This window comes from Theropithecus gelada, chromosome 3, assembly GCF_003255815.1.
Source record: "Theropithecus gelada isolate Dixy chromosome 3, Tgel_1.0, whole genome shotgun sequence".
NCBI lineage: Eukaryota > Metazoa > Chordata > Mammalia > Primates > Cercopithecidae > Theropithecus > Theropithecus gelada.
The window spans coordinates 163,588,669-163,615,802 of NC_037670.1; the positions used below are offsets into that span (position 1 = coordinate 163,588,669).

Sequence of the window (27,134 nt, forward strand, 5' to 3'; positions counted from 1 at the left end):
CCCCCCCCCCCCAAGTGTATTAAGCCAAAATGCTCTCCAGCAGAGGCAACAGCCTGTATTTCCTTGAAGCCCTGGCCTACAGTTCATCTCTTCCAGAAAGATTCTCCTAACGAATCTCACTCCATCTCCATCTGACTTGTATTTTTTGCATTCCTTTAGCCAGTACCCAATACTCAGTTGGGGGTTAATTTTGTATACGTTTTTACTTACTGCACACAGTTTTCTCATTTGCAGATTTTTTGTTTGTTTGTTTTTGTTTTGAGGCAGAGTCTCACTCACTCTGTCGCCCAGGCTGGAGTGCAATGGCGCGATCTTGTCTCACTGCAACCTCTACCTCCCGGGTTCAAGAGATTCCCCTGCCTCAGCCTCCCGAGTAGCTGGGATTACAGGCCTGTGCCGCCACGCCCGGCTAATTTTTGTATTTTTAGTAGAGATGGGTTTTCACCATGATGGCCAGACTGGTCTTGAACTCCTGGCCTCAAGTGATCTACCTGCTTCAGCCTCCCAAAGTTCTGGGATTACAGGCGTAAGCCACTGTGCCTAGCATTTTATGGATGTTTTCATGCCCTACCTTAATTACAAAGTCACTAAAGAGAAGGCTGCACTATGGTTTAGCTTACATCCCCCTTGCATATTTGGCACAGGGCATACAAAAGATAGCCATTGCAGAAATGCCGGCTAAAGAATGAATAGATGTTATAAGCTACAGTACAGGAAGATAGAAAATAGTTCTGTTTTTCAAAATTTGCATTATATTATGTTTAAATTGTTTTGAAATACTCAAAATAAAGATGTGTGACAGCTCCAAAACAAACAAACAAAAAAGACAAGTTTAGACACTGCAGGGACACCCACAGAGTGGCCCCACTTGAGACTTGGCTGATTGAAAAGTATATAACCACTCATTATAGTCCACAACTCACACTTGTTAGAATGGCTGCTATCAAAGACAAACAGTGACTGGGTGCAGTGGTTCATGCCTGTAATCTCAGCACTTTGGAAGGCCGAGGCGGGTGGGTCGCTTGAGGTCAGGAGTTCAGGACCAGCCTGGCCAATGTGCCAAAACCCCGTCTCTACCAAAAATACAAAAGTTAGCCAGACGTGGTGGCACACGCCTGTAATCCCAGCTACTTGGGAGGCTGAGGCATGAGAATCACTTGAACCCAGGGGGCAGAGGTTGCAGTGAGCTGAGATTGCACCGCTGCACTCCATCCTGGGTGACAGAACGAGACTCTGTCTCAAAACAAACAAACAAACAAAAAAGGCAAACAAACACACACAAAAAGAACAAGTGTTGGTGAGGATGTGGAGAAATGTGAACCCTTGTGCATTGCTGGTGGGAAAGAAAAATGGTACAGCCACTATGAAAAATAGTTCCGCGGCCGGGCGCGGTGGCTCAAGCCTGTAATCCCAGCACTTTGGAAGGCCGAGACGGGCGGATCACGAGGTCAGGAGATCAAGACCATCCTGGCTAACACGGTGAAACCTCGTCTCTACCAAAAAAATACAAAAAACTAGCCGGGCGAGGTGGCGGGTGCCTGTAGTCCCAGCTACTCAGGAGGCTGAGGCAGGAGAATGGCGTAAACCCGGGAGGCGGAGCTTGCAGTGAGCTGAGATCCGGCCACTGCACTCCAGCCTGGGCGACACAGCGAGACTCCGTCTCAAAAAAAAAAAAAAAAAAAGTTCCGCAAAAAAAAAAAAATTAAAAGAAGTACTGTATGATCCCCCAACTCCACTTCTGTGTATATATCTAAAAGAATTGAAAGCCAGGTTTTGAGAAGACATTTGCACACCCATGTTCATAGCAGCGTTATTTACAATGGCCAAAAGGTAGAAGCTTACAGAAAAGTCCTTAGGTTACTCACCATTAAACGGACAACCCTTATACAGATGGTCAAGACAAATTTCCTTGGAGCCATGATCATCCACCCTAGAAGATGTGGTACTTGTGACATCAGATAAAGAATCTATGAAACAAAAAAGGATGCATGTATGCTGATCGTAATGTTTAAACCAAAAATCAAGGCACTTGGTCTCACAATGGGAAAGAATATCTGAAATGCAGGCCATGTTCAAGAAAATTCCTGATTTATGTGTTTCTCATGAGTGTCTAGACAGCCCCTCCATAAAACAAAAATGTGGACCTCAGAGTCCTGTGAAAGTTGTGTTTATTTCTTAAATCATAGTTGAAATATTCCTATTGTCAATAAATGTGGCAGCTTATTCCCTGTGGTTCTACTGGTTGGTCGTTCCCTGTCTTCACTAGTCAACCTCCTCACCAGACCACCCCTTAACCAAAACCCTCTAACTCTTTACCCTTTAAGAACTGGGGAACATGCAAGGAAAACCCAGCAGCCATAGCCACTCTGCTGCAGACTCAAGACACAGGGGCCCGTTTGTCCTTCAGTGACTTACACTGAGCAGAGCCTGTTGTCTTCCTTGTGAGCTCACTGGCAGGGGAAACAGGAACCTGGGTGCAGTTCTGCCCCTGGGCCCTCCATACTGCAGCTCTGTTGCTTGAGGAAAGCGCAGCAGGTGACTGAGGCAGAGTGCTGACTTGTGCAGAGGCAGTGGATTCCCCAGGTGTGGTGGGGACCAGGCTCCTCAGACTCTGACTTCCAGAACGTAACTTATCTTTCTCCACCATGACTGTCATTGTGAAGCCAAAACCAGTTTTTTCTGCGTCAGTTTTTTCTACGTCAGTAGTTTTATCTGCCACTTGACTAGAGCCATTTGGTGTATCGTGAACAAATGCACTAGCCCCAAGTTTCTTCCCTTTGTATTTACCATTAACAAGTGCCACTCTTGGGCCAGCATCATCTGTGATTCTGCCAGTGGCCTGGACATCTCGGGAAGCAGGTCCAGCATCCTGAGTCCTAGGTGTTGATATTTCTCTCTGACTGCTGCTTGTGCTTTTGTAATTTAAGGATCTGGTAGAAGTTGTATCTGTGGCCACTCCATCAGCATTATTATTAAAAAGAGGACCAGGCTGGACGTCCTGAGTTCCACTTTTGCCATTGATGTTCCTGTAGTCTGAGGAAAGCAAGCCTGCGCCCTTTCTGGTGGTCACAGCTTCAGGTGTTTGCAGAGAGCCAAGAGAAGAGAGGGCGGCAGGTAGCGTGGGAGGAAACCCGGTCTTTCTCCTGGCGCCTTGGTCATTCGTCCAGGATGTGGGGCTCTTCCACTTGGGGGCTGGTGTTGAATTGGAAGCAAGGTAAGTGTTGCCTGGATTTCCATGCAAGAGGTCCTCTTGACTGCCGTTCTCTAAAAACCTCCGGCTTGCTCCGGCCTGACTTGTTCCTCCGAGATCGGTAGCCTTGGACGAGCCTGAGGGAGGCCGAGCGCGATCCTGACTCCCCAGATACGTGAACTTGTGGGTGAGATCATCCACAGGCGTGTCCTCCAGGGAAGCCCTGTGGCTGCTCGGATCTGGACTAGGCGTGCAGGACCTCTCAGCAGACGCTGAAGCAGACGCAAGAAATTCTTGGCTGCCCTGAAAGAACCGATCTCTGCTTTTGCTTCTAGCCCTATACGCCATGTTTCTACGATGTGAAGAAGGAGCTAGGGGAGAAAAAGCCAAAATGAAACAAAGTAATGAACACTGGAGTTAATGTAACTGAGTTCCTACCACCCTTCCTCCTCTTTGCTTTTCCAGCCTTGCTATCCAAGTGCTATCAAATTACTTGGCCTAATCTGATGTGTAAAAATCTTGAAGATGGGTGGTTTGATGTGTAAAAATCTTGAAAATGGGTGGTTTGATGTAAAAATCTTGAAGGTGGGTGGTTTGACAATGACGGGAATTTTTTTTTTTTTTTTTTTTAAGAGATGGAGTGTTGCTCTGTTGCCCAGGCTGGAATGCAGTGGCCCGACCACAGCTCACTGCAACCTGGAACACCTGGGCTCCAGTGATCCTCCCGCCTCAGCCTCCTTAGTAGCTGGGACTACAGGTGCTCACTGACTGTGTCAGTTGATGAAAGAATTCTGACACTCTGCCTGCACGGCAGAGCACGTCATTCCATGGCCTAGGATGATAGTGAGACCCTGGCTCTCTTCTGGGACTCAAAGTAGCCTCCAAACCCCAAAACTTTTAGGTGGGGCTGTCCACTATCTCCTGGTCCTGAGTCAACATTCGCCACTGTGGTCAATGGAGAGAGACAGATTAGGGCAAATCAGAGAAGATTTTCCAGAAAGCATTCGATTTTGCCCGTATTGTGATATGGGTGTACCTGGCTATTGACAGATTCACAATGCTTCAAACAAACCAACAGAAAATGAAACCACAGTCTAAAGGCCTGACTTTGTTTAAGCCGGAAATTTTCCTAGTTTTCTTCATCCCACTCCATAAGGCCAAAGTGTATCAGAAGTCAACATCGACAAAGCAGTGTGGCCTGGAGGGAACTGGCCTCCCTCTAGAAACTTGACAGGTCACACCCTCCTGGAAGCAGGGAGGAAGGAAGGAGTAGGGTGTGTTTGTGAGCACGCGTGGAGTGTGTGTGTGGCGTGCGTGCATGTGATGTTTATGTGGGGGGTGTGTGTGTGTGCTGGGGGTACATGTGGAAGATGCGCATGTCTGTGTTTGAGGCACATGTGCACGTGTGGTGTGTGAATGTGAGGTGTGCACGTGTGCTCGTGTGTGTGTGAGTTGTGTTTTTTGTGTGGAGAAGGGGTAGAAGAGACGTTTTTTCTCTTCCAAACCCCAGGGGGCAGCAGTCATGTAGTAAAAGCAAACACCCTCCTCCTGTCAAGAAAAGGCTTCACTCGGGAGATTAACTAGAAGTGAAAACATATACAGATCTTTCTCATTCACAGTAAGTTTACATTGAGAAGCTACCACCAAAACCCATCCCTCCAGTCGTTCCCCTGTTCAGAGGCCACCGTAGTGTGGGAGAAAAAACATTAGATATGGGATCAGAACATGCACTCTGCTACTTTCTAGTGGTGTGAGGTCTTGAAAATGTTACCTTTTTATTTCTTCATTATATTATCCTTCATTCTTCTAAAAATGAGCTGAGACTGCTTGCAATAGAAGTTTCTTACTATTTCTGAGTCTCAGTTTCTTTTCCCCCTTAAGTAAGGCTAATAAATGACATATCTGCCTTTCTTTGTGGTTTCACTGTGAGGAACAATGATGAAATATTTATTTGGGGTGAAAGTCCCTTGTAAATGATAAACCATTTCCCAAATATAAGGAAATTTAATTGTTCATTACTTTGCACAGAATCTTAGAATCATGTATTCTATCTGCTTTATAAAATTCACCTTTTCTACATCCACTTCATAAAGACATTAAAAATGAATGTCATTATATAATATGAAAATGCTTCAGAAATAGGAGCACTTGGCTGGGCACAGTGGCTCATGCCTGGAATCCCAGCACTTTGGGAGGCTAAGGTGGGTGGATCACTTGAGGTCAGGAGTTCAAGACCAGCTTGGCCAACATGTTGAAACCCTATCTCTACTAAAAATACAAATATTAGCTGGGCATGGTGGCAGGCACTTCTAATCCCAGCTACCTGGGAGACTGAGGCAGAAGAATCACTTGAACCCAGGAGGCGGCCATTGCAGTGAGCTGAGGTCACACTACTGAACTCCAGCCTGGGTGACAGAGTGAGACACTGTCTCAAAAAAAGAAAAAAAAAAAGTAATAATAGCACTTCATACTCCTTAGGATGGCTATTATTTAAAAAAAAAAATCAGAAAACACGAAATGATAGAGGATGTGAGAAATGTGAACCCGTGTGCATTGCTGGCAGAAATGAAAATGACACAGCTGCTACAAAAAAAGGTATGATCATTCCTCAAAAACTTAAACATAGAATTACCATGTGATTCAGCAATTCTACTTCAGATTATATACCCCCAAAGAACTGAAAACGGGGTCTTAAAGTGGCATCTGTACACCATATTTACAGCAGCATTATTCACAATAGTCAAACTGGAAATGACCCAAATGTCCATCGACAGATGAATGAATAAAAAATATATAATTATATACATACAATGAAATATTATTCATTCTGACATATGCTATAACATGGATGAACCCTGAGGTCATCCTGCTAAGTGAAATAAGCCAGTCAGAAAAGGATAAATATTGTACGACTCCACTTATATGAGGTACCTAGGGTTGTCAAATTCATACAAACAGAAAGCAGAATGTTAGTTGCCAGGGGATGGGGAAAAGAGGGAATGGGAGTCATTGTGATTTTTTTAGAAATTTTAAAATATTGGGTTTTTTTTTTTTTTTAAAGAAATGGCACTGAGGACCATAAATTAAATTGTACATAGTTTTGCATCAATAATAAATTTTCTGTATTAATTGTCTTGTGAATATGTAAGAGAATGGTCTTGTTCTGAGGAGATACATGCTGATATATTCAGGTGTGAAATGTCATGATATTTGCATATATCAAATGCTTTAACCACCAAAATGTTCTACGTGTGTGTGAGTAGCTGTATGTATATATAGATAGAAAGTGCTAAAGCAATTGGGACAAAATGCTAACAGCTGGTAAATCTAAACAATTTTATGTTTGCTTCTTTTCCTTAAAAAAAAAAACCTTTAGGCCGGGCGCGGTGGCTCACGCCTGTAATCCTAGCACTTTGGGAGGCTGAGGGTGGTGGATCATGAGGTCAGGAGATGGAGATTATCCTGGCTAACACAGTGAAACCTCGTTTCTACTAAAAATACACAAAAAAAAATTAACCGGGTGTGGTGGCAGGTGCCTGTAGTCCCAGCTACTTAGGAGGCTGAGGCAGGAGAATGGCGTGAACCCGGAAGATGGAGGTTGCAGTGAGCCAAGATCGTATCATTGCACTCCAGCCTGGGCGACAGAGCGAGACTGTATTTAAAAAAAAAAAATGCTGGGCGCCGTGGCTCACGCCTGTAATCCCAGCACTTTGGGAGGCCTAGGTGGATCACAAGGTCAGGAGATCGAGACCATCCTGGCTAACATGGTGAAACCCTGTCTTTACTAAAAATACAAAAAAATTAGCTGGGCGTTGTGGCGGGCGCCTGTAGTCCCAGCTACTCGGGAGGCTGAGGCAGGAGAATGGCATGAACCCGGGGGGTGGAGCTTTCAGTGAGCTGAGATCCTGCCACTCCAGCCTGGGCAACAGAGAGAGACTCCGTCTCAAAAAAAAAAAAGCTTTATTAATTTGTTTTTAGGAAAATGATACACACTTTTTAAACCTGGGGGGCTGGCCGGGCGCGATGGCTCACGCCTGTAATCCCAGCACTTTGGGAGGCCGAGGCAAGTGGATCACAAGGTCAGGAGTTCAAGACCAGCCTGGCCAATATGGTGAAACCCCATCTCTACTAAAAATACAAAAATTAGCCGGGCGTGGTGGCGGGCACCTGTAGTCCCAGCTACTTGGGAGGCTGAGGCAGGAGAATTGCCTGAACCCGGGAGGCAGAGGTTGCAGTGAGCCAAGATCGTGCCACTACACTCCAGTCTAGGTGACAGAGCAAGACTGTGTCTCAAAAAAAAAAAAAAATTAAACCTGGGGGGCAGCAATAGTGCTAAGCATAAAAATTGAATGGCAAACATTGCATGTATACTACCATTATAATTATGTAAAAATGGTGTATGCATATGCATGAAGTTTGGAAGGGAAAATGAAGAGTTTTACGTGGCAAGGTAGAGTTTTTATGGCAAAGTTTTTCTTTGTTGCGATTTCTGCTGATTTGAAAGTTCACACAACTGGCCGGGTGCAGTGGCTGATGCTTGTAATCCCAGCACTTTGAAAGGCTGAGGCAGGGAGATCATCTGAGGTCAGGAGTTCAAGGCCAGCCTGGCCAACATGGCGAAACCTTGCCTCTAATTTATACAAAAATTAGCTGGGTGTGGTGGTGGGCACCCATAATCCCAGCGACTCCGGAGGCAGAGGCAGGAGAATCACTTGAACCTGGGAGGCAGAGGTTGCAGTGAGCTGAGATCATGCCACTGCACTCCAGTGTGAGTGACAGAGAGAGACTCTGTCTCAAAAAAAAAAAAAAAAAAAGAGTTCACACAATTGGAAAAGAAAAGGCCTTTACCTCTGGGTCCCGGGGGATTCTTCTGCATATGCTTGCTGTTGCAGATGTCCTGGATATTCTGCACCACGTCGGGGTTCAGCCCGTGCTCCCTCATGATGGCCAGCACCTTTCTGTCCATCAGGTTATGGGACCGGAGGCAGTTGGGAAAACGACAGTTGCCTCGGGTGAAGTGTTCACAGATGTGGAGTCTTGAACACGGTGGCTGCTGGTTACAAATCTGCTGCCGACCCTCTCCCTTATAAATTTTGCATATCTACAGAAGGGAGAAACAATAGCCAGAGTCAAAACACCTTGTATCTGCCAAACATTAATTAAGGCAAGCTCACGTGTGCAAAAATCTCTGAAGCAAACAGAGATATACCAAAGGAGGAAAAATACACGCATATTCTACAATCTTTGATGAGTCACATTCAATTGGTGATTTACTTGGGGCAGACGAGGCCCACAGACTAACTAAAAGATACTGATGAATTTGAAAACCCTCGGAAGAATCAATGTAAACTGGTTAGCTACAAACAGGACCCAAAGTCAGCCCTATATCATGAAGGAACCCAGCATAGGAAAGCTCATCTTTGGTTATCAACTCGCTTTGCAATGAAAAGGACACATGGAGCCGGGCGCGGTGGCTCACGCCTGTAATCCCAGCACTTTGGGAGGCCGAGACGGGCGGATCACGAGGTCGGGAGATCGATACCATCCTGGCTAACCCGGTAAAACCCCATCTCTACTAAAAAATACAAAAAACTAGCCGGGCGAGGTGGCAGGCGCCTGTAGTCCCAGCTGGTCGGGAGGCTGAGGCAGGAGAATGGCGTGAACCCGGGAGGCGGAGTTTGCAGTGAGCTGAGATCCGGCCACTGCACTCCAGCCTGGGCGACAGAGAGAGACTCCGTCTCAAAAAAAAAAAAAAAAGAAAAGAAAAGGACACATGGGTCTTACCTGCAACTGTTTGGAAATCTAAAATTTAGTCTCTGCTAGGCAGAATGACATTTCTCAAAAGATTGCCTAAAGAAGATAAGTTTTATATTTCCATCTAAATACATACATGTATGTGACCAGTTCTGAAGGGATGTAGTTCCTACTGGAAAGAGGGCAGAGAAAATACTGCAGCTGAGGCCAGGCCATATGATACAGAACTGGAGGATGCTGGTTTTAAAATCTGAGGCCCTGGAAGCAGTTGTGTGACCTCAAGAGACTCCTTACCTACTCTTAGCCTCTGTTTCCTTTGCTGTAACAGGAGGAAAAGATTTGTTCTGTCTACAAAAACCAAGTTGTTAAGCAGACTAAATAACACAATTTGTAAATGTGTTATGCAAAATATAAAGTGTGATGCAAGTGTTTGAACCATGAAATGAGGAAACCAATATAATTAGTAAGAAACCTGAATTTCAGAGATTTTAATGAGTCATTTCTATAGACTCTGAGCAAACCAGATCAGTATCGTTCACTGTGATCTGTCTAGATGGCAAAGCCATGATTCAACCCCCACTAGCAATGATTTAGCCACATGGACAATCGCTAAAACATGATTCAAATAGATATAGGCAACTGCTATCAAGTCTATTATCCAGATTCTAGACTCTAGACCAGCGATTCTCAAAGTATGGTCCCTGGACCAGCACCATCAGTACTACCTGTAAACTTGTTAGAAATGTAAATCTTCAGGCACTTGCCTATATCCATAGAGTCAGAACCATCAGAGGTGGGGCCCAACAGTCTGTGTTTTAACAAACCTTCCAGGTGACTCTGATGTACGCTAAAGTTTGAACTGTAGCAAAAAAGCACCATTAGCAACTTCACAGATAATGTTTTGGTAACATTCCTATTCCCACGCTGATATTAAACAAGAATGCTCCTGCCTTCATTAGGCCAAATGAAATCATTTCTTCCTTTAATAAGCAAATTTCAATTGTACAAGTTTATATACCAGGCAGTCAGGTTTGCCCGATCTTTTTATGTTCTCACAAGTCGAAGCAAAATGAAAAAGTGTGAATATGTAGTTGTTTTTTTTTTTTTTTGAGACAGAGTCTCGCTCTGTCGCCCAGGCTGGAGTGCAGTGGCCGGATCTCAGCCTCCGGGTTTACGCCATTCTCCGGCCTCAGCCTTCCAAGTAGCTGGGACTACAGGCGCCCGCCACCTCGCCTGGCTAGTTTTTTTTTTTTTTTTTTTTTTTTGTACTTTTTAGTAGAGATAGGGTTTCACAGTATTAGCCAGGATGGTCTCGATCTCCTGACCTCGTGATCCACCCGTCTCGGCCTCCCAAAGTGCTGGGATTACAGGCTTGAGCTACCGCGCCCGGCCTGAATATGTACTTTTTTAGGGATGAGTGTGTGGCTTCCCACTGGTTACCTCCAGTATTTTAACACTGTGACTAACACTTGCACGTGCTCTTAAATATTAGTTGAACAAATGCAAAACAACCAATGAAGTGACTGGAAACATTCCACTGTGGTCCCCATCTCACACCCCCTAAACCACAAAGCTGTTTCTCTGCACTGCCTCTTGCACTTAGCCCCTCTCTTCCTCCTCATCCCTTCTGATAAAATCCAAATCAGTCAGGTTTGGTGGTTCAGGCTGGGCATGGTGGCTCACACCTGTAATCCCAGCATTTTGGGAGGCTGAGGTGGGAGGATCACCTGAGGTCAGGAGTTTGAGACCAGGCTGGCCAACATGGTAAAACCCTGTCTATACCAAAAATACAAAAAATTATCCGGGTGTGGTGGTGCACGTCTGTAATCCCAGCTACTTAGGAAGCTGAGGCAGGAGAATCGCTTGAACCCAAGAGATGGAGTGAACTGAGATTGCACCACTGCACTCCAGCCTGGGAGGCAAAGTGAGACTCCATCTCAAAAAAGAAAAAAAAGAAAAAAGTCCAAATTGCCCAAAGCAACAGCTGCAAATCTGCAGGGATAATTCCTCCATTTTTAGAGAGCCATCCTGGACCAACTCTTCTTGAAATTAGCTGAACTCTGGCTGACTCCTCCTGCTAAAGCCCTATGAAAAAATTCCATGCTACTCCCCCAAGTTAAAACACTCCTTTAGAGCCTTCTCTTGCCCAGCATTCTTGAGCAAAACTTATGCCAACAATACTAATTCATGCTAACTCCAGAAACCAGCTCCTCAGACCTCTAGTTCAGGAAATAATGCAGTCCCCCAGTCCAGAATCTTAACTCTCACAAGTGGAAAATGGCAATTAAATTATTAGCTAAAAATAAGCTTCAGGTAAGAACCTCCCCACCCCACCCTCTAATTGTGGGTACTGAATTCTAACAATGGAAAGGGAGCCTTGGGTGACGCTGACCTCTTCTTTGCACCGTTTGATGAAAGCATGATGAGAGCATTTTCTTAGAGGGACCCTCACAGCACTGTGGTCAGTGGGCTCTTCTGGGATCCCTTAACACAACAGCGCCTTCTCTTAGGTTCATGTCTGCCGACCTCCTCCCTAGAGAAGGGAACTGATATGGTTTGGCTCTGTCCCCACCCAAATCTCATCTTGAATTGTAGTTCCCATAATCCCCACATCTCATGGGAGGGACCTGGTGGGAGGCAATTGAATCATGGGGGCAATTACCCCCATGCTACTGTTCTCATGATAGTGAGTTCTCACAAGATGTGATGGTTTTATGAAGGGCTTCCCCCTTTGCTTAGCACTCACATCTCTTGCTTGCCGCCATGTAAGATATTCCTGTTTTGCCATCCACCACGATTGTAAGTTTCCTGAGGCCTCCCCAGCCATGCAGAACTGTGAGCAATTAAACCTTTTCTCTTTATAAATTACCCAGTCTCAGGTATGTCTTCATACCAGCATGAAAATGGACTAATACAGGAAGAGTGTCCTTATTCTCCAGGGACTCAACATAGATGTGTGGCCCAATGTTAAAAGTACCTGATGCTTTTGAAGAACTGAAGCAGGGATCAGACATGATGAATGGCCTTTCCAAGCCTCCAGGTTAACACTAGACTAAGGATAGACCACAAAATACCTTCTCTCAAGTGTCATGGCAAGACTCCATCTTGTCATTCCCTCAATGAAAGGAAAAGGATGGGATGTCTCTGATCGTCAGTAGGAGCTTTAACAGGGCTGATGTATAAGGCATTTTTCCCATGCTGGTAGTGATGGGGAACTGGGCTAGTATCTAGGCCAAGGCCCATAGATATCCCAAGACAAGACCTTTAAACCTTGGACTCCTGGAAATGAGACAGAGAGAGACAGAGAAAGAGGGAGAGAGAGAGAGAGACAGAGAGACAGAGAGAGAGAAAGACAGAGAAAGAGGGAGAGAGAGACAGAGAGAGAGAGAAACAGAGAAACAAATCCAAGTATCTAGATAGAAGAATGCATGGGGCTGGAGAGAAAATGGGGTATATTTTCCTCCCCCCCAACCCCCAACAAGTCTTTATAATGTGTCTTGCACTCATATCTCTCCTGAGCTCAGTGGCCAACTCAAAATCACTTCTCATGTTATAAGTTTTTTAAGTTCTTAGGGAAACACACTGAGCTCAGAGTCAAAAAGTGTTTAAGCCTCCAGAAGTCCCCAACAGCTATCTCACTGTATATAAAAGTGCATCTGAGCTTGGTGCAGTGGCTCACGCCTGTAATCTTAGTACTTTGAGAGGCTGAGGCAGGAGGATCACTTGAGCTCAGGAGTTCAAGACCAGCCTGGGCAACATAGTGAGACCCTGTCCCTACTAAAATTAAAAAAAAAAAAATTAGCCAGTTATGGTGGTGCATGCCTGTAGTCCCAGATACTTGGGGGACTGAGGCGGGAGAATAACTTGAGCTCAGGAGGTCAAGGCTGCAGTGAGCCCTGATCATGCTACTGTACTCCAGCCCAGGTGACAGAACAAGATCCTGTCTCAAAAAAAAAAAAAAAGTGCAAATGAATTTCAATTTTACATTTTCTCCATCCCTTCCACTCACCCATTATGTTTCTATGCCTCTCTTTAACTGTGAGGCTAACTTCTCTATTCATGGATTTTATTGGACCAGAAACCAGTCTTTAAACAGTATTCTCTGATCCTTAAGTCTATATTCCTGAGTGGAAGAAACTGTTAATAGTAAAAGAAACTCCCAAGTTTTAGGTAGACACATGGTTACCCAGACAGAAACTACATTTCCCAGACTCCCTTTCAGCTAAGTGTGACATGTAATAATCTCTGGCCAATGTGATTGAGCAGATGTGCCATAAACAATGTCCATGTCACATCTTTTAAAAAAGGAAACTGCTTGCCTTCCATTTACTTCCTCTCTACATTTCCACTGGCTAGAAAATGGTGACAGTGAGTACAGACTCACTGTACACAGAGATGGAAGCCACATTTTTGAAGATAACAGAGCTGACCTACTGACCTGAGTCCCTTGATAACATCATTAAGTCTAGCTGCCTGACAACTCAGGCTACCCCCATCCACATCCAGGAAAAACCAAGAGTTGGCAAACCTTTTCCATACAGGATCGGATAGTAAATATTTTAGGCTTTGTAGGCCATTCTGTTTCTGCTGCAACTACTCAACTCACCCTTGCAGGGTGAAAGCAGTCATAAACGAATAGGTACGGTTGTGTTCCAATAAAACTTGGTTTATAAAAACAGGCTGGGTGCAGTGGCTCACACCTGTAATCCCAGAACTTTGGGAGGCTAAGGTGTGTAGATCACTTGAGGGCAGGAGTTCGAGGTCAGCCTGGCCAACGTGGTGAAACCCCATCTCTATTAAAATATAAAAATTAGCTGGGCATGGTGGTGGGCACCTGTAATCCCTGCTACTTGGGAGGCTGAGGCAGGAGAATTGCTTAAACCTGGGAGGCAGAGGTTGCAGTGAGCTGAGATCACGCCACTGCAGTCCAGCCTGGGTGACAGAGCAAGACTCTGTCTCAAAAAAAAAAAAAAAAAAAAAAAAGGTGGCAGGCCAGCTTTGGCCTCTGGGTTATAGATTGCTGACTCCTGACCTAGATTATCAAGTGATAGAGAAACTAAATTACATTTTATTTGAATCACTGCGTTTTGAGGGGATATCTGTTACAACAGCTTAGCCTACCCTCATCTTCCCTGCCATCTTCCCAACCTCACTCCAAAGTCCATCTCCTCCAAGAAGCCACCTTGATTTAAAGCATCAAGTAGTCTGACTACTATCAGATCTTCAGCTCATACTTACTCACACAGGGTTCCCTTGCAGCCCAGTGGAAGAGGTATTCCAGACTCACATTCTTTTAAAACCTCAAATAGGAGAGAAATTTCTGGGATCTCTTAGGTCACTCAGCAACAGCCTCGACTGCCACCTGCAGAACCCTGGCGTTAATTTTGAATTTTCTCTGCTCCTGCTCCAAAATATCTGTGACACAATACTGCCAGCAATATTCTCCCTCCTTAAACTGAGGAATCACAACTTACCTCAGGCATAAAAAAAGGATCACTTTGGAGGAGGAGCACTGCTAATTCCTCTTTGTTAAGTCCAGAGAGTTCGTGTTTTTTCAGGACTCTGAAGTTCTCTTCCGAGAGAACCTCATGAGAATATTTGCATAAGTTCCTGGAAGAAAACACGACAATGGTCAGTATTTCTACTCCACAGATGCAAAGAAACAGAAATCAGCCATAAAACTTTCAGTCAGCAAAGACCCATGCCCACATCCTTTGATAACAGAAACTGGTTGGTTCTGCTTAAAGAATACACTTCATTATTTTTTTTTTACTGTTTTTTTTTTGTTGTTGTTGTTGTTTGAGACAAAGTTTCGCACTTCTCGCCCAGGCTGGAGTGCAGTGGTGCAATCTCGGCTCACTAGAATCTCCACCTCCTGGGTTCAAGTGACTCTCCTGACTCAGCCTCCCGAGTAGCTAGAACCACAGCCATGCACCACCACACCCAGCTAATTTTTTGTATTTTTAGTAGAGATGGGGTTTCACCATGTTGGCCAGGCTGGTCTCGAACCCCTGACCTCAGGTGATCTGCCCGCCTCAGCCTCCCCAAGTGCTGGGATTACAGGTATGAGCCACTGCACTCGACCAAAAATACACTTTTAGTAAAATAAATTCATGAAACAGGTAGATGGGAGTATGGTGTATCTTCTTCAAATACATACATATATCTGAGTTTAAATTATTGCAATACTTCTTTAAACAGCATTTCCTCTAGTATACATTAAGTCATTAAGTTATAATTTGTGTATAGCTCAGAAAGGTCAGAAGAGGAAAAGATTGGCAAAGAAACTAAAACAGATCTATTAAAAATGATTGCCTATCAAGAAAGAGAGAACAAATTATGAAAACACATCCAGGACTGCAGTAAAAATCAATGGGACAAAAGAATTCCATTTATCTAATCTTTTCATTATATAACATTGCTCATTGCTGTATCTCTTGTATGTCTTATATACCAATGTACATACTTATTTGTGACTACAAAGGAATGGAACAAGCTCTTAATTGCATGTTTCAAAAAACTCTACAGAAAAAGATGTAACAACCCTTCACCTTGAGACTTTAATGATTTAGTTCAACAATGTCAGTAGAACTTTCCATGATCATGGAATTGTTGTATAATATAAACTTTCCTATATGGAAGCTATAGATGGACGCATGATGGAGCACTTGGTTTAATCACATTAGAGTCTGAGAAGCACTGATTGAGATCACTGAGAAACATTAGTAGCACTTTTGCTCTTATTAGGCAAACATAATTTGACAGTTATCAATGTCCATACAACAAACTCATTCCACATGTTTTTCTTTTTGAGGAGACAAGGTCTCACTCTCTCCCCCCAGGTTGGGGAGCAGTGGTGTGATCAGGCTCACTGCAGCCTTAACCTCCCCAAGCTCAGGTGATTCTCCCACCTCAGCCTCCCAAGTAGCTAGGACTATGGCATGAGCCACCACACCCAGCTAATTTTTAAATTTTTTGTGGAGACAGGGTTTTGCTATGTTGCCCAGTCTGGTCTCAAACTCCTGGGTTCAAGTGATCCAACCACATCAGCCTCCCAATGTGCTGGGACTACAGGCATGCCAAGCCTCATTCCACCTTTTTTTTTTTTTTTTTTTTTGAGACAGAGTCTCACTCTTGTCACCCAGGCTGGAGTGCAATGGCACGATCTCAGCTCACTGCAACCTCCGCCTCCCGGGTTCAAGCGATTCTCCTGCTCCAGCCTCCCAAGTAGCTGGATTACAGGTGCCCGCCACCTTACCTGGCTATCATTCCACCTTTTAACTTAAATATTCTATGGATGATAGCGTCAAAATCCTTAGGCTTATGGCCTTAGTAGTTATTAATATGATCACATATTAATATTTTCTAGTTTTCACCACAATTATCAAGTTGTCAGGTAGTTGGGTAATGCCCAGATTTTCGCTAGTAAAATGTGGCTAGCATTATTTTTATACAAATAACTTTTCTTCTTATACATTATTTTCCTGAGAGTTATTCCTTTGGGCATATGGCCTTAAAGAAAACAGTAATTTTCTTGGCAGCTTGTGTTTCATTTTGATCTACTGTTGTCCAGAAAACACAACAGCAATCTAGGAGTGTGCCTATTTCCCATACAAGCACATTCGCATTGGATTTTGTCATTATGCTACTTCAATAGATAGGAAACACAAGTAATTCATATCAAAGACTTTTTTTTTTTTTTTTTTTTTTTTTGAGACAGAGTTTTGCTTTTGTTGACCAGGCTGGAGTGCAGCGGCACAATCTCAGCTCATTGTCACCTCCATCTCCCAGGTTCAAGCGATTCTCCTGCCTTAGCCTCCCAAGCAGCTGGGATTACAGGCATGCATGCGTCACCATGCCCAGCTAATGTTGTATTTTTAGTAGAGATGTGAGTTCACCATGTTGGTCAGGCTGGTCTTGAACTCCTGACCTCAAGTGATCCGCTTGCCTCAGCCCCCCAAAATGTTAGGATTGCAGGCATGAGCCACTGCACCCAGCCCTAGCCTACTGCTTTAATACTAGCAAAATTAATTCACCCACCACAGCTGGATAACTATTACATATATACTAATTAGTTTAACTTTTAAAAGAGATACTTTCAATGTTAATTCTTTAAAACATCTGGAGATTATTAGGCTGGGCGCGATGGCTCACGCCTGTAATCCCAGCACTTTGGGAGGCCGAGGTGGGCGGATCATGAGGTCAGGAGATCCAGACCATCCTGGCTAACACAGTGAAGCCCCATCTCTACTAAAAATACAAAAAATTAGATGGGCATGGTAGCGGGGGCCTGTAATCCCAGCTACTCGGGAGGCTGAGGCAGGAGAATGGCGTGAACCCGGAAGGCGGAGCTTGCAGTGAGCCGAGATTGTGCCACTGCACACAGCCTGGGTGACAGAGCGAGGCTCCGTCTCAGAAAAAATAAAATACAATAAAAAATAAAATGAAATAAAAATAAAACATCTGGAGACTGTTATAATAAATGACATCAGAGGACATAAGTGTTTTATATCAACTTTTCTCAATTACGTCTATTAAATATGATTCCTTTCTTATTTTGTTATCCTAGACTTTTTTTTAATTAACCTTTTATCAAGTTTAGAACCACTGGGGCTGTGCATGGTGGCTCATGTGTGTAATCCCATCACTTTGGGAGGCCAAGGCAGGAAGACCACTTAAGGTCAGGAGTTTGAGACCAGTCAGAGCAAAACAGTAAGACCCATGCCTCTACAAAAAATTTTAAAAGTTAGCATAGCATGATGGTGCATACCTGTAGTTCTAGCTACATGGGAGGCTGAGGCGGGAGGGTCACCGAGACTGGGAGTTTGAGGCTGCAGTGAGCTATGACTGTGCCACTGCACCCCAGCCTGGGTGACAGAACAAGGCTCAGTCTCTAAAAAATAAATAAATAATTAAAAGAAATAAAAAATTTACAAAGAACAATTGTAATCCCTATTGTGTTTTTAATCAATCTACTGTTCTGCTTTGAATCCTGTATCATACAATTTATCATATCATATTAATTTTTTTTTTTTTTTTTTTTGACACAGGGTCTCGCTCTGTGCCCAGGCTGAGAGGCAGTGACGTTCTCTTGGCTCACTGCAACCTCCGCTTCCTGGGTTCAAGCAATGCTCATGTCTTGGCCTCCTGAGTAGCTGGGATTATAGGCACGCGCCACCACCCCTGGTTAATTTTTGTATTTTTAGTAGAGAGGGGGTTTCACCATGTTGGCCAGTCTGGAACTCCCAACCTGAAGTGATCCACTTGCCTAGGCCTCCCAAAGTGCCGGGATTACAGGCGTGAGCTACCATACCCGGCCCATAGCATATCAATATCATAAAATGTAAATGTCCTTTGTTAACTTTTTTTTTTTTTGATGTAGTTTTGCTCTCACTGCCAGGCCTGGAGTGTAATGGCAAGATGTCAGCATGTCAGCTCACTGCAACCTCCACCTCCTGGGTTCAAGCAATTCTCCTGCCTCAGTCTCCCGAGTAGCTGGGATTACAGGCCCCACCACCACGCCCGGCTAACTTTTGTATTTTTAGTAGAGACGGGGTTTCACCATGTTGGCCAGGCTGGTCTCGAACTCCTGACCTCAGGTGATCCATCTGCTTCAGCCTCCTAAAGTGCTGGGATTACAGGTATGAGCCACCACGCCTGGCCCTTTGTTAACATTTTAAATATACTTTAAATATTAACAGTAATTTTTCATATCATTGGCTTACACCTTTTCAAAAAACTCTTTAGTGTGCTTAACTATTCTTTTCTTTTCTTTGATCCTCCATCCTTGGCCTCCCAAAGCACTGGGATTACACATGTGAGCCACCACACCCAGCCTATTATTTTCATTATAAAAATTTTATTAGGGAATAAATTATCTCAATTTCCATAAAACAGTACATTGGGAATGTAATTTCTATTAACTCCATAAATTAGATTGGATATTAAGTATAGCATGTTAACTTCATTAAATCTTCTGATTCTGGAACAGAAAATATCTCTCCATTTATTCTGTTTTTTCCTATTGTGAATTTAAGTTTTTCTTTTAATAGTTCTCCTTCATTTCCAAAATATTGAATATCATCTGTTGCACTATTATTTTTTAATTGTCACTGGTAAATAGAAATGCAAAATGATCTTATTGAAATTGATGATTTTTTGAAAATGTAAACATCTAGGTAAAAGTTATTCTCTAAGAATTAATCTTTAAAAGTCACTTATTCAATGCTATTGTTTGTGTGTAAATCGTTCTGCAACTCTCCAGGTTGCCTTCAGATCTCACAGTGTAACCTCATATGAAAAAAATAGAGAACCAAGGACTCTGTCAACCAGGAGTGGAGCCCTTGAAACCCGGCCAGCCCTCCACGTACCTTGCCTCCTGGAGAAGTCAAGGCCAGTCACTCAGGCTCTAGTGACAGCCTCTATCCTTGCCATTCTCCCAGGCAGGCCCTCTCCTTGCTTTCTCCACCCGGTGACCCTGGCTTCCTGGCACTCCTTGATAAGGTCGACCTCTGCTTTTTGGTCCCGCACTGTGGTTTCAGATAACCAGTCCCCGCCAGCCCCTACCCAGAACCCTCAGCAGCTGGGCTAAGACTCCACTTTATCAATCCCGGAGGAAGGACTCCTACAGCAAGAAGGGCCTTTGAAAGATAATCCCCTCCAGCCAGCCAGGCGCAGTGGCTTACGCCTGTAATCCCAGCACTTTGGGAGGTCGAGGTGAGCGGACCACGAGGTCAGGAGATCGAGACCGTCCTGGCTAACAAGGTGAAACCCCATCTCTACTAAAAATAGCTGTAGTCCCAGCAGGAGAATGGCGTGAACCCGGAAGGCAGAGCTTGCAGTGAGCCCAGATCGCACCACTGCACTCCAGCCTGGGCGAGAGAGGGAGACTGTGTCTCAAAAAAATAAAAAAAGAAAGGTAATCCCCTCCAGCCTCCACCTCAAAGCAGAAATCCTTTCTATGGTGGATTGACCAGATGAGCGTGAGCCTCTTTATCTCACAAGGATCTTACCTCATTGTGCTGATGTCCATTAGCCATTACCATTAACGTTTTCTTTTTCTTTTCTTTTTTTTTGAGACAGGGTCTTACTCTGTTGTCCAGGCTGGAGTGCAGTGGCACAATCATGGCTCACTGCAGCCTTGAACTCCTGGGCTCAAGCGATCCTCTCACCTAGGCCTAGGTGCTGGGATATAGACGTGAGCCACCATGCCACCCTAATATTCTTCTTGATATTGAGCTGAAAATGACCTCACTGAAACTTCCCACCACTAGACAGGTTCTGCCCTCTGGCTCTGATGTATTTAGCAACTTGTTAGTCAGAAGGAATTAAGAATCTTTGCTTCCCCTTTAGCTCCAGCCCAGATGTCCTAAACTTAGAGCCAAGCCTACGGCACCTGTGCAGATCACGGCGAGATGCAGAATTTTTCCTGTCCTGTGCTAGATGAGAAGTGTGGCACTTCCAAGGTCCCTGAAGTCAGCACTTCCTCTAAATAACTAAAGGAAGCCAGGCAGCCTAATAGGGAGCCCTCTGCCTGGAACCCCAAGTGTCCAGGCTTTTCCAAAGCTACCCAAGGTGCTCCTGTCTGAAGGAAAAGTCAAAGCTAGCCCATGCTGCACTGGCTGGGGTCCCTGGCGCTGCCCACCTGGGGGCCTGGTTTTCTTTTTCATTTTTCATCTCCATCCTCAGGCAAGCTTCTTATTCCTCTAGATTCTGTGATTCTCACCCTGAACCCAGTCTCGACCTGCAACATCTCTGTCTCGACTGGGTCTGACCTGCAGCCCCTTCCCTGGCAAACTCTGCTTCGTTTTCCCACATTCCCTAGACTTCTCCCCAGCGGCTTCTTAGGGGCTTTTTCTTTGCCCTAATTTCAGGATATTGATCATGTAATACCTAACCTTGTTTTTAGACTCTCCCTTAATCACCTAGCCTTGTTTCCACATGAATAGGCTCTCCCTTAGCTGACAAAACCGGACAAACTCCATTTGGCTCCTTCATTTACAAGACATCAAGGACTCCTTACCCACCCCCTTCCTCAAGGAGTTAACTTGTGTAAGCTGACTCTCAACATATCAAAGAGTCCAATTCACTAATAAGGTACTGAAGCAAGCAATGTCCCAAGTTTCCAGGATTTTGCTCATGAGGTAAGACCGTAAAGCCCTGAGTTTGTGTGTGGCAGAGCCCCCACATCTATCGCCTTATGATAGATGTACAGCCCCTGCACTTGGAACTGTTTGTTTCCCTGTAACTATTTGTCTTTTTAATTTTTTTGCATGTTTTTACTTCTGTAGAATTGCTGCAATTAAGCTCCCCCTCCCCTCTCTAAACTAAGGCATAAAGGAAAATCAAGCCCTTCTCGGGGCCGAGAGAGTTTCGAGCGTTAGCTGTCTCTCGGTTGCCGGCTAATAAAGGACTCTTAAATTCGTCTCAAAGTGTGGCGTTTCTCTCTGACTCACTCAGGTACAACACTCGCTCAGCCACGAAGGTGGGGCAGTTTACACTTCCCTTCTATCTGGGTTAAGCACAGAAATTAACATTTATTACGCATTTACTAAGTGACAGGAACTTCACCTCTGTTATTTAATTTAGTAGTCACGATAATCCTACTTTGGGAATATGCCTGATAAAATGAGAAATCAAAGGTGACTGAGATAAGAGGAAGATCCAGTAATGAACAGGTATCCCAAAACACAAGCAAAAACCTAAGCTGGGAAAATGAACAAAAACAGATCTGAAACCTTTTCAAACCAAAAAAAATTTAAATCGGCATCCAGAATGATTTAAGCCACTGTTCCCACACTATTATTTAAGCAGGGTGCAAGCAGAGATCGTGGACATAAATCACATAAAGGGTGTGGTAGGAACACAGTATGTGATAGGCACTATTTGTTGTGATTAGTGTCAGGCCTCTGAGCCCAAGCTAAGCCATCATATCCCCTGTGACCTGCACGTACACATCCAGATGGCCTGAAGTAACTGAAGAATCACAAAAGAAGTGAAAACGGCCTGTTTCTGCCTTAACTGATGATATTACCTTGTGAAATTCCTTCTCCTGGTTCATCCTAGCTCAAAAGCTCCCCCACTGAGCACCTTGTGTCCCCCGCCCCTGCCCGCCTTTGTAATTTTCCACTACCTTCCCAAATCCTACAAAACAGCCCCACCCCTATCTCCCTTCGCTGACTCTCTTTTCAGACTCAGCGCGTCTGCACCCAGGTGAAATAAACAGCCTTGTTGCTCACACAAAGCCTGTTTGGTGGTCTCTTTACACAGACGCGAGTGAAAATTAATGTTGTACAGACAAGCTCAGCGGTGTGGGCCACGATCAGAGCGTGAAGGGGGTCATGTGTAGGTTTCAGGTGGCAGAACCTTCCTTCCGACTTTCTTCTGATCACTCTGTCCGAGCTCCAGGTGCCTAATATTGGCTAGTGGGCTTCGGCCAGGAAATAGTGTGAAAGTGTCCTGTGGCCCTTTGGGGTTTGCTAAGCTAGCGATGCTGAAAGTTTGGTCCCTAGGCCAGCATCATCAGCATCACTTGGGAGGTTGTCAGAAATGCAGATTCTCAGGCCCCATCCCAGACATCCCAGGGTGATTCTCAATCTTTTAGCATGCACCAGCATCACCTAGACAAGTGGTCCGTTAGATTCCTGGGCCCCACCCTGGAGTCTGTGAATCAGTAAATCTAAGGGTGGAGGTCAAGAATTTGCATGTCTAACAATCTGGTTTTATGAACATACTTGGAGTATAGGCAGCTCAGGGTCACCTCCCCAAAAAAGACAACAGGTCCTACAGAAGGTTGGTTAGAAGCTGTGGGAACTCCCCTCTCGCCAGGACAAAAAGAGCTCTCCTACAAATTATTATGAATTTCCCAGGACAAAACAAGCGTTTGCAGAATGCTACCCACATTTGGAGCAGATAACCCTCAAACAAACGGGACAAGTTGCGGTAGGAGGTGATAACTTAAAAAAAAAAAAAAAAAAAAAAGAGCAAAGACATCCTTGAAAGACGCAGAATTGTCTCTCTTTAAGGAACTCAAGCCAAAAGCCTAAAAACAAATGATCTTTTCACTTTTCTCTTCCAGCCACAGAACAAAATATTATTTTAGCCCAGGCAATAAGTGCTCTCTCTCACCACGGGTGCAGCCTAAACAACTAGCCTGCACAGTGATTCTCATTCCTGGCTACACATAATAATCAACTGAGCAGTGTTGAAAATACCCAAACCTGGGCCCCGCCCTGGAGACTGGCTTCATTTGACTGGGGTGGGAGCCCAGGTGACTCTAGTGTGCAGTCAGAGCTGAGTATCACTGGATATGCTTGTCACATTCAATTCTGGGTTAGATTCCTGAACCGGATGTTCACCTCTGAGTTCTTGCACTTCACACATCGGTAAACACAGGGCTAGCTCTGACTCAACAGACCAAAAAGAGACAGTAACCCGAGTCTTTTTTTTTGACAGTAATTTATGTCGAAGTACTCCTTCCCTTTCCCTTCTCTCCTTCATCCCCTCTGCTCCCCAACACCCAATAGGGTTGACAAAAACAAAAAGACCGCTGATTTGTATAGAAAACAGGAAATCACTCACCATGATATAAGCCAGGTGAAAAAGGAACCAGGACGTGTGAAAGATAAAATCTAGAGAACATTGAGCTAAAGAATAAAATGTCATCAGTCAAAACCAACCCTAACGAAATACTATTTTAAAGCCACGAGATTCCTATTCCCCATGTTTGTACTTCTGATATTCAAGATTAAATAGCCATGTTATTAGAGGGTAGGGATGGTTCACTGCCTCTAAACCCCCTAGTAAGATGGAGGAGAAACAGAATAGACCGTACGAGATCACATGAGCAGGGTAAGAAAGGATGTGGGGAGAGACAGAGGGTGGAGCCGAAAAAAAAATGAGCTTGCTTTAACCACAATTGTATTACCCAGAACACACCAGGCACAAAGAGAGCCCTAGCTCACTGCAGAAAATGGTGATCCTAAGGCTGAAGCCACGGCAAGCCCCAGCCTGCACCGAGGGGGAGGAAAGCACCGAGGGCCTTGCAAGACTGGGCAGCAGAGGAGGCCGGGCCTGCTGAGGATGGGGGAGGCAGGAGGCCAAGAATCTGCACATATCCGACGATTGTACCAAGAGTGAGACAAACAGCGCGGGTGCCACCAAAATAATAATCTTTCTGTTATTATGGACAGTCTCTCCAGTCTTGACTTCTCTAGTCCCCTAAGTTCATGGTTCACAAGCTTTGTTGCCCATTAAAAACCATCTAGGAACTTAAAAAAAAAATCCCAAAGTTCCAATTCAAACCATAATTAAATCAGAATATAGGAGTCAGGCATCCATATTTTTTAAAGGTTCCCTAAGTGATCCTAACACGTAGCAAAGTTTGAGAAACATCGCCCTGGGTCCACATCAGGACTGAGAAAAAGGAGAGTAGATGGCCGGAGGTGGTGGCGTTACTGCCAAAATCTTTTTTTTTTTTTTTTTTTTTTTGAGACAGAGTTCCAGTCTTGTTGCTCAGGCCGGAGTGCAAAGGCACGATCTCAGCTCACAGCAACCTCTGCCTCCCGGGTTCAAGTGATTCTCCTGCCTCAGCCTCCTAAGTAGCTGGGATTATAGGCATGCACCACCATTCCTGGCTAATTTTGTATTTTTAGTAGAGACAGGGTTTCTCCATGTTGGTCGGGCTAGTCTCAAACTCCTGACCTGAGGTGATCCACCTGCCTCGGCCTCCCAAAGTGCTGGGATTACAGGCATGAGCCACCGCACCCGGCCACCAAAATCTTGATGATCAGAGAAAGTAGTTCACACAAGCCTCCTCTCCTCTCACAGGCTGGCTTCTCCCCACCACTCGCCACAATACTTCCCAGCGTAAGTCCCTCTGAAAGTTAAGGAATACTAACCAGAGAGAGATTAATTAACTGGTTGACAGTATTTCAGGATCCTGTGAGTGACAGAGGAAGGGGCAGAAGCCTCTAGAATAATCTACCGTTTGTGACACAAAGTATGTGCTCGATAAATATTTGTTGACCTGGTGCCTAGGATGCCAAAAGTTTCCTATGTCTTTTGGTCTATCACATAAAAGTAATAGAACCCCTAATCTCTGAGAAAGATCACTTAAAGAAAAATATTTCATTCATTCTGCACTAAAAAATTCATTTCTTTTACTCCCTCAAACTCGAAAGCCACATAAAACTTTGTATTTGCAGTCTTCCAGGAAGTTACCCCTAAGGAATTATATGTTTCTGAAAGTGTGGTTTGACCCCTGCAAATGGATTCTTTAGGATGGTATTTAAAATGCAGATTCTGGGGCGCAGCGGCTTACATCTGTAATCCCAGCAGTTTGGGAGGCTGAGTTGGGTGGATAGCTCGAGCTCAGGAATTCAAGACCAGCCTGGGCAACATGGCGAAACCTTGTCTCTATTAAAAATACAAAAAATTGGCCAGGCGCGGTGGCTCAAGCCTGTAATCCCAGCATTTTGGGAGGCCGAGGTGGGCGGATCACGAGGTCAGGAGATTGAGACCATTCTGGCTAACACGGTGAAACCCCGTCTCTACTAAAAAACACAAAAAATTAGCCGGGTGTGGTGGCTGACGCCTGTAGTTCCAGCTACTGGGGAGGCTGAGGCAGTAGAATGGTGTAAACCTGGGAGGTGGAGCTTGCAGTGAGCTGAGATCCGGCCACTGCACTCCAGCCTGGGCAACAGAGTGAGACTTCGTCTCAAAAAAAAATAAAAATAAAAATACAAAAATACAAAAAAGTAGCCGGCCATAGTGGCAGAGGCCTGTAATCCCAGCTACTTCAGAGGCTGAGGTGGGAGGATTACTTGAACCCAGGAGGCGGAGGCAGAGGTTACAGTGAGCAGAGATCTTGCCTCTGCACTCCAGCCTGGGCAAGAGAGGGAGACTCTGTCTGGAAAAAAAAAAAAAAAAAAGGAAACAAAAATTTAAAAACTAATGAATAAAAATTCAGATTCTCAGGCTCCAACCCACCTGTTGGGAACAGAATTTCCAACACGTGACTTGGGAACCTGCATTTTAGTAGACTCTCCCATGTGATGAAAATGCATGTCGGGCCGGGCGCGGTGGCTCAAGCCTGTAATCCCAGCACTTTGGGAGGCCGAGGCGGGTGGATCACGAGGTCAGGAGATCGAGACTATCCTGGCTAACATGGTGAAACCCCGTCTCTACTAAAAATACAAAAAACTAGCCGGGCGTGGTGGCGGGCGCCTGTAGTCTCAGCTACTTGGGAGGCTGAGGCGGGAGAATGGCGTGAACCCGGGAGGCGGAGCTTGCAGTGAGGAGATCACGCCACTGCACTCCAGCCTGGGAGACACAGCGAGACTCCGTCTCAAAAAAAAAAAAAAAAAAAAAAAAAAAAGAAAATGCATGTCAAAGTTTGAGAAGTACTGCTCCAAAGCTGGGTAACTACATCCCAGAAGCTACTCAAAACAATCCATCATGGATGGGAAAAAATACTGGAACTCCTTATATTTTTTAATGTAAAAAAATCTTTTCGGCCCAGAAAAGTATTGCCTGGGCCAAAAGGGCTGGAGGAGTGGGGGGATTCCCTGGTTAACTGAGAAGGGGCACAAGAGAACCTTTAGGGCTGATGAAAATGTGCTGTATCTAGGGTGTTGTGATGGTTACATAGGTGCATCCATTTATCAAAACTCTTTAAACCATACACTTTACCTTTTTTTTAAAGACGGAGTCTCACTCTGTCACCCAGGTTGGAGTGCAATGGTGCAATCTTGACTTCACTGCAACCTCCACATCCTGGGTTCAAGAGATTCTCCTGCCTCAGCCTCCTGAGTAGCTGGGATTACAAGTGCACACCACGATGCCCAGCTAAATTTTTTTTTGCTTTTTTTAGTAGAGATGGGGTTTCACCATGTTCGCCAGGCTAGTCTCAAACTCCTGACCTCAAGTGAGCCGCCTGCCTCGGCCTCCCAAAGTGCTAGGATTACAGGCATGAGCCATCGCACCCGGCCTCCATACACTTTAAATGGGTACATTTTATTGTATGTAAATCATACCTCAATAAAATTGATTTTAAAAAATTTTAAAAAGTAAAACAGTAAATAGCATACAAATTAAGAATTTTACATCATAGAATGTTTAAATAAATGTACACACATTAGGACATTAGGATTAGGAGTACATGCTCAAAACGTTCTCTGCTGATAGGTAT

At 44.6% G+C, this 27,134-nt stretch overlaps 1 protein-coding gene across 4 annotated transcripts in view; it reads right to left on the reverse strand.

Moving 5' to 3' along the window:
* ZC3HAV1 (zinc finger CCCH-type containing, antiviral 1) overlaps window positions 1-27,134 on the reverse strand; it is a 73,995-nt gene that overhangs the window by 35,698 nt on the left and 11,163 nt on the right. For 2 of the 4 annotated variants that reach the window (XM_025379762.1, XM_025379763.1), the window contains exons 2-5: window positions 14,419-14,554; window positions 8,039-8,291; window positions 2,788-3,561; window positions 1,866-1,967 (exon numbers count right to left, since the gene is read on the reverse strand). In XM_025379762.1, coding sequence (XP_025235547.1) covers window positions 1,866-1,967; window positions 2,788-3,561; window positions 8,039-8,291; window positions 14,419-14,554 — 1,265 coding nt within the window. Of the gene's footprint in view, window positions 1-1,865; window positions 1,968-2,415; window positions 3,562-8,038; window positions 8,292-14,418; window positions 14,555-27,134 lie in introns of all 4 variants that reach the window. The other 2 variants (XM_025379760.1, XM_025379761.1) reach the window with 1 other exon arrangement.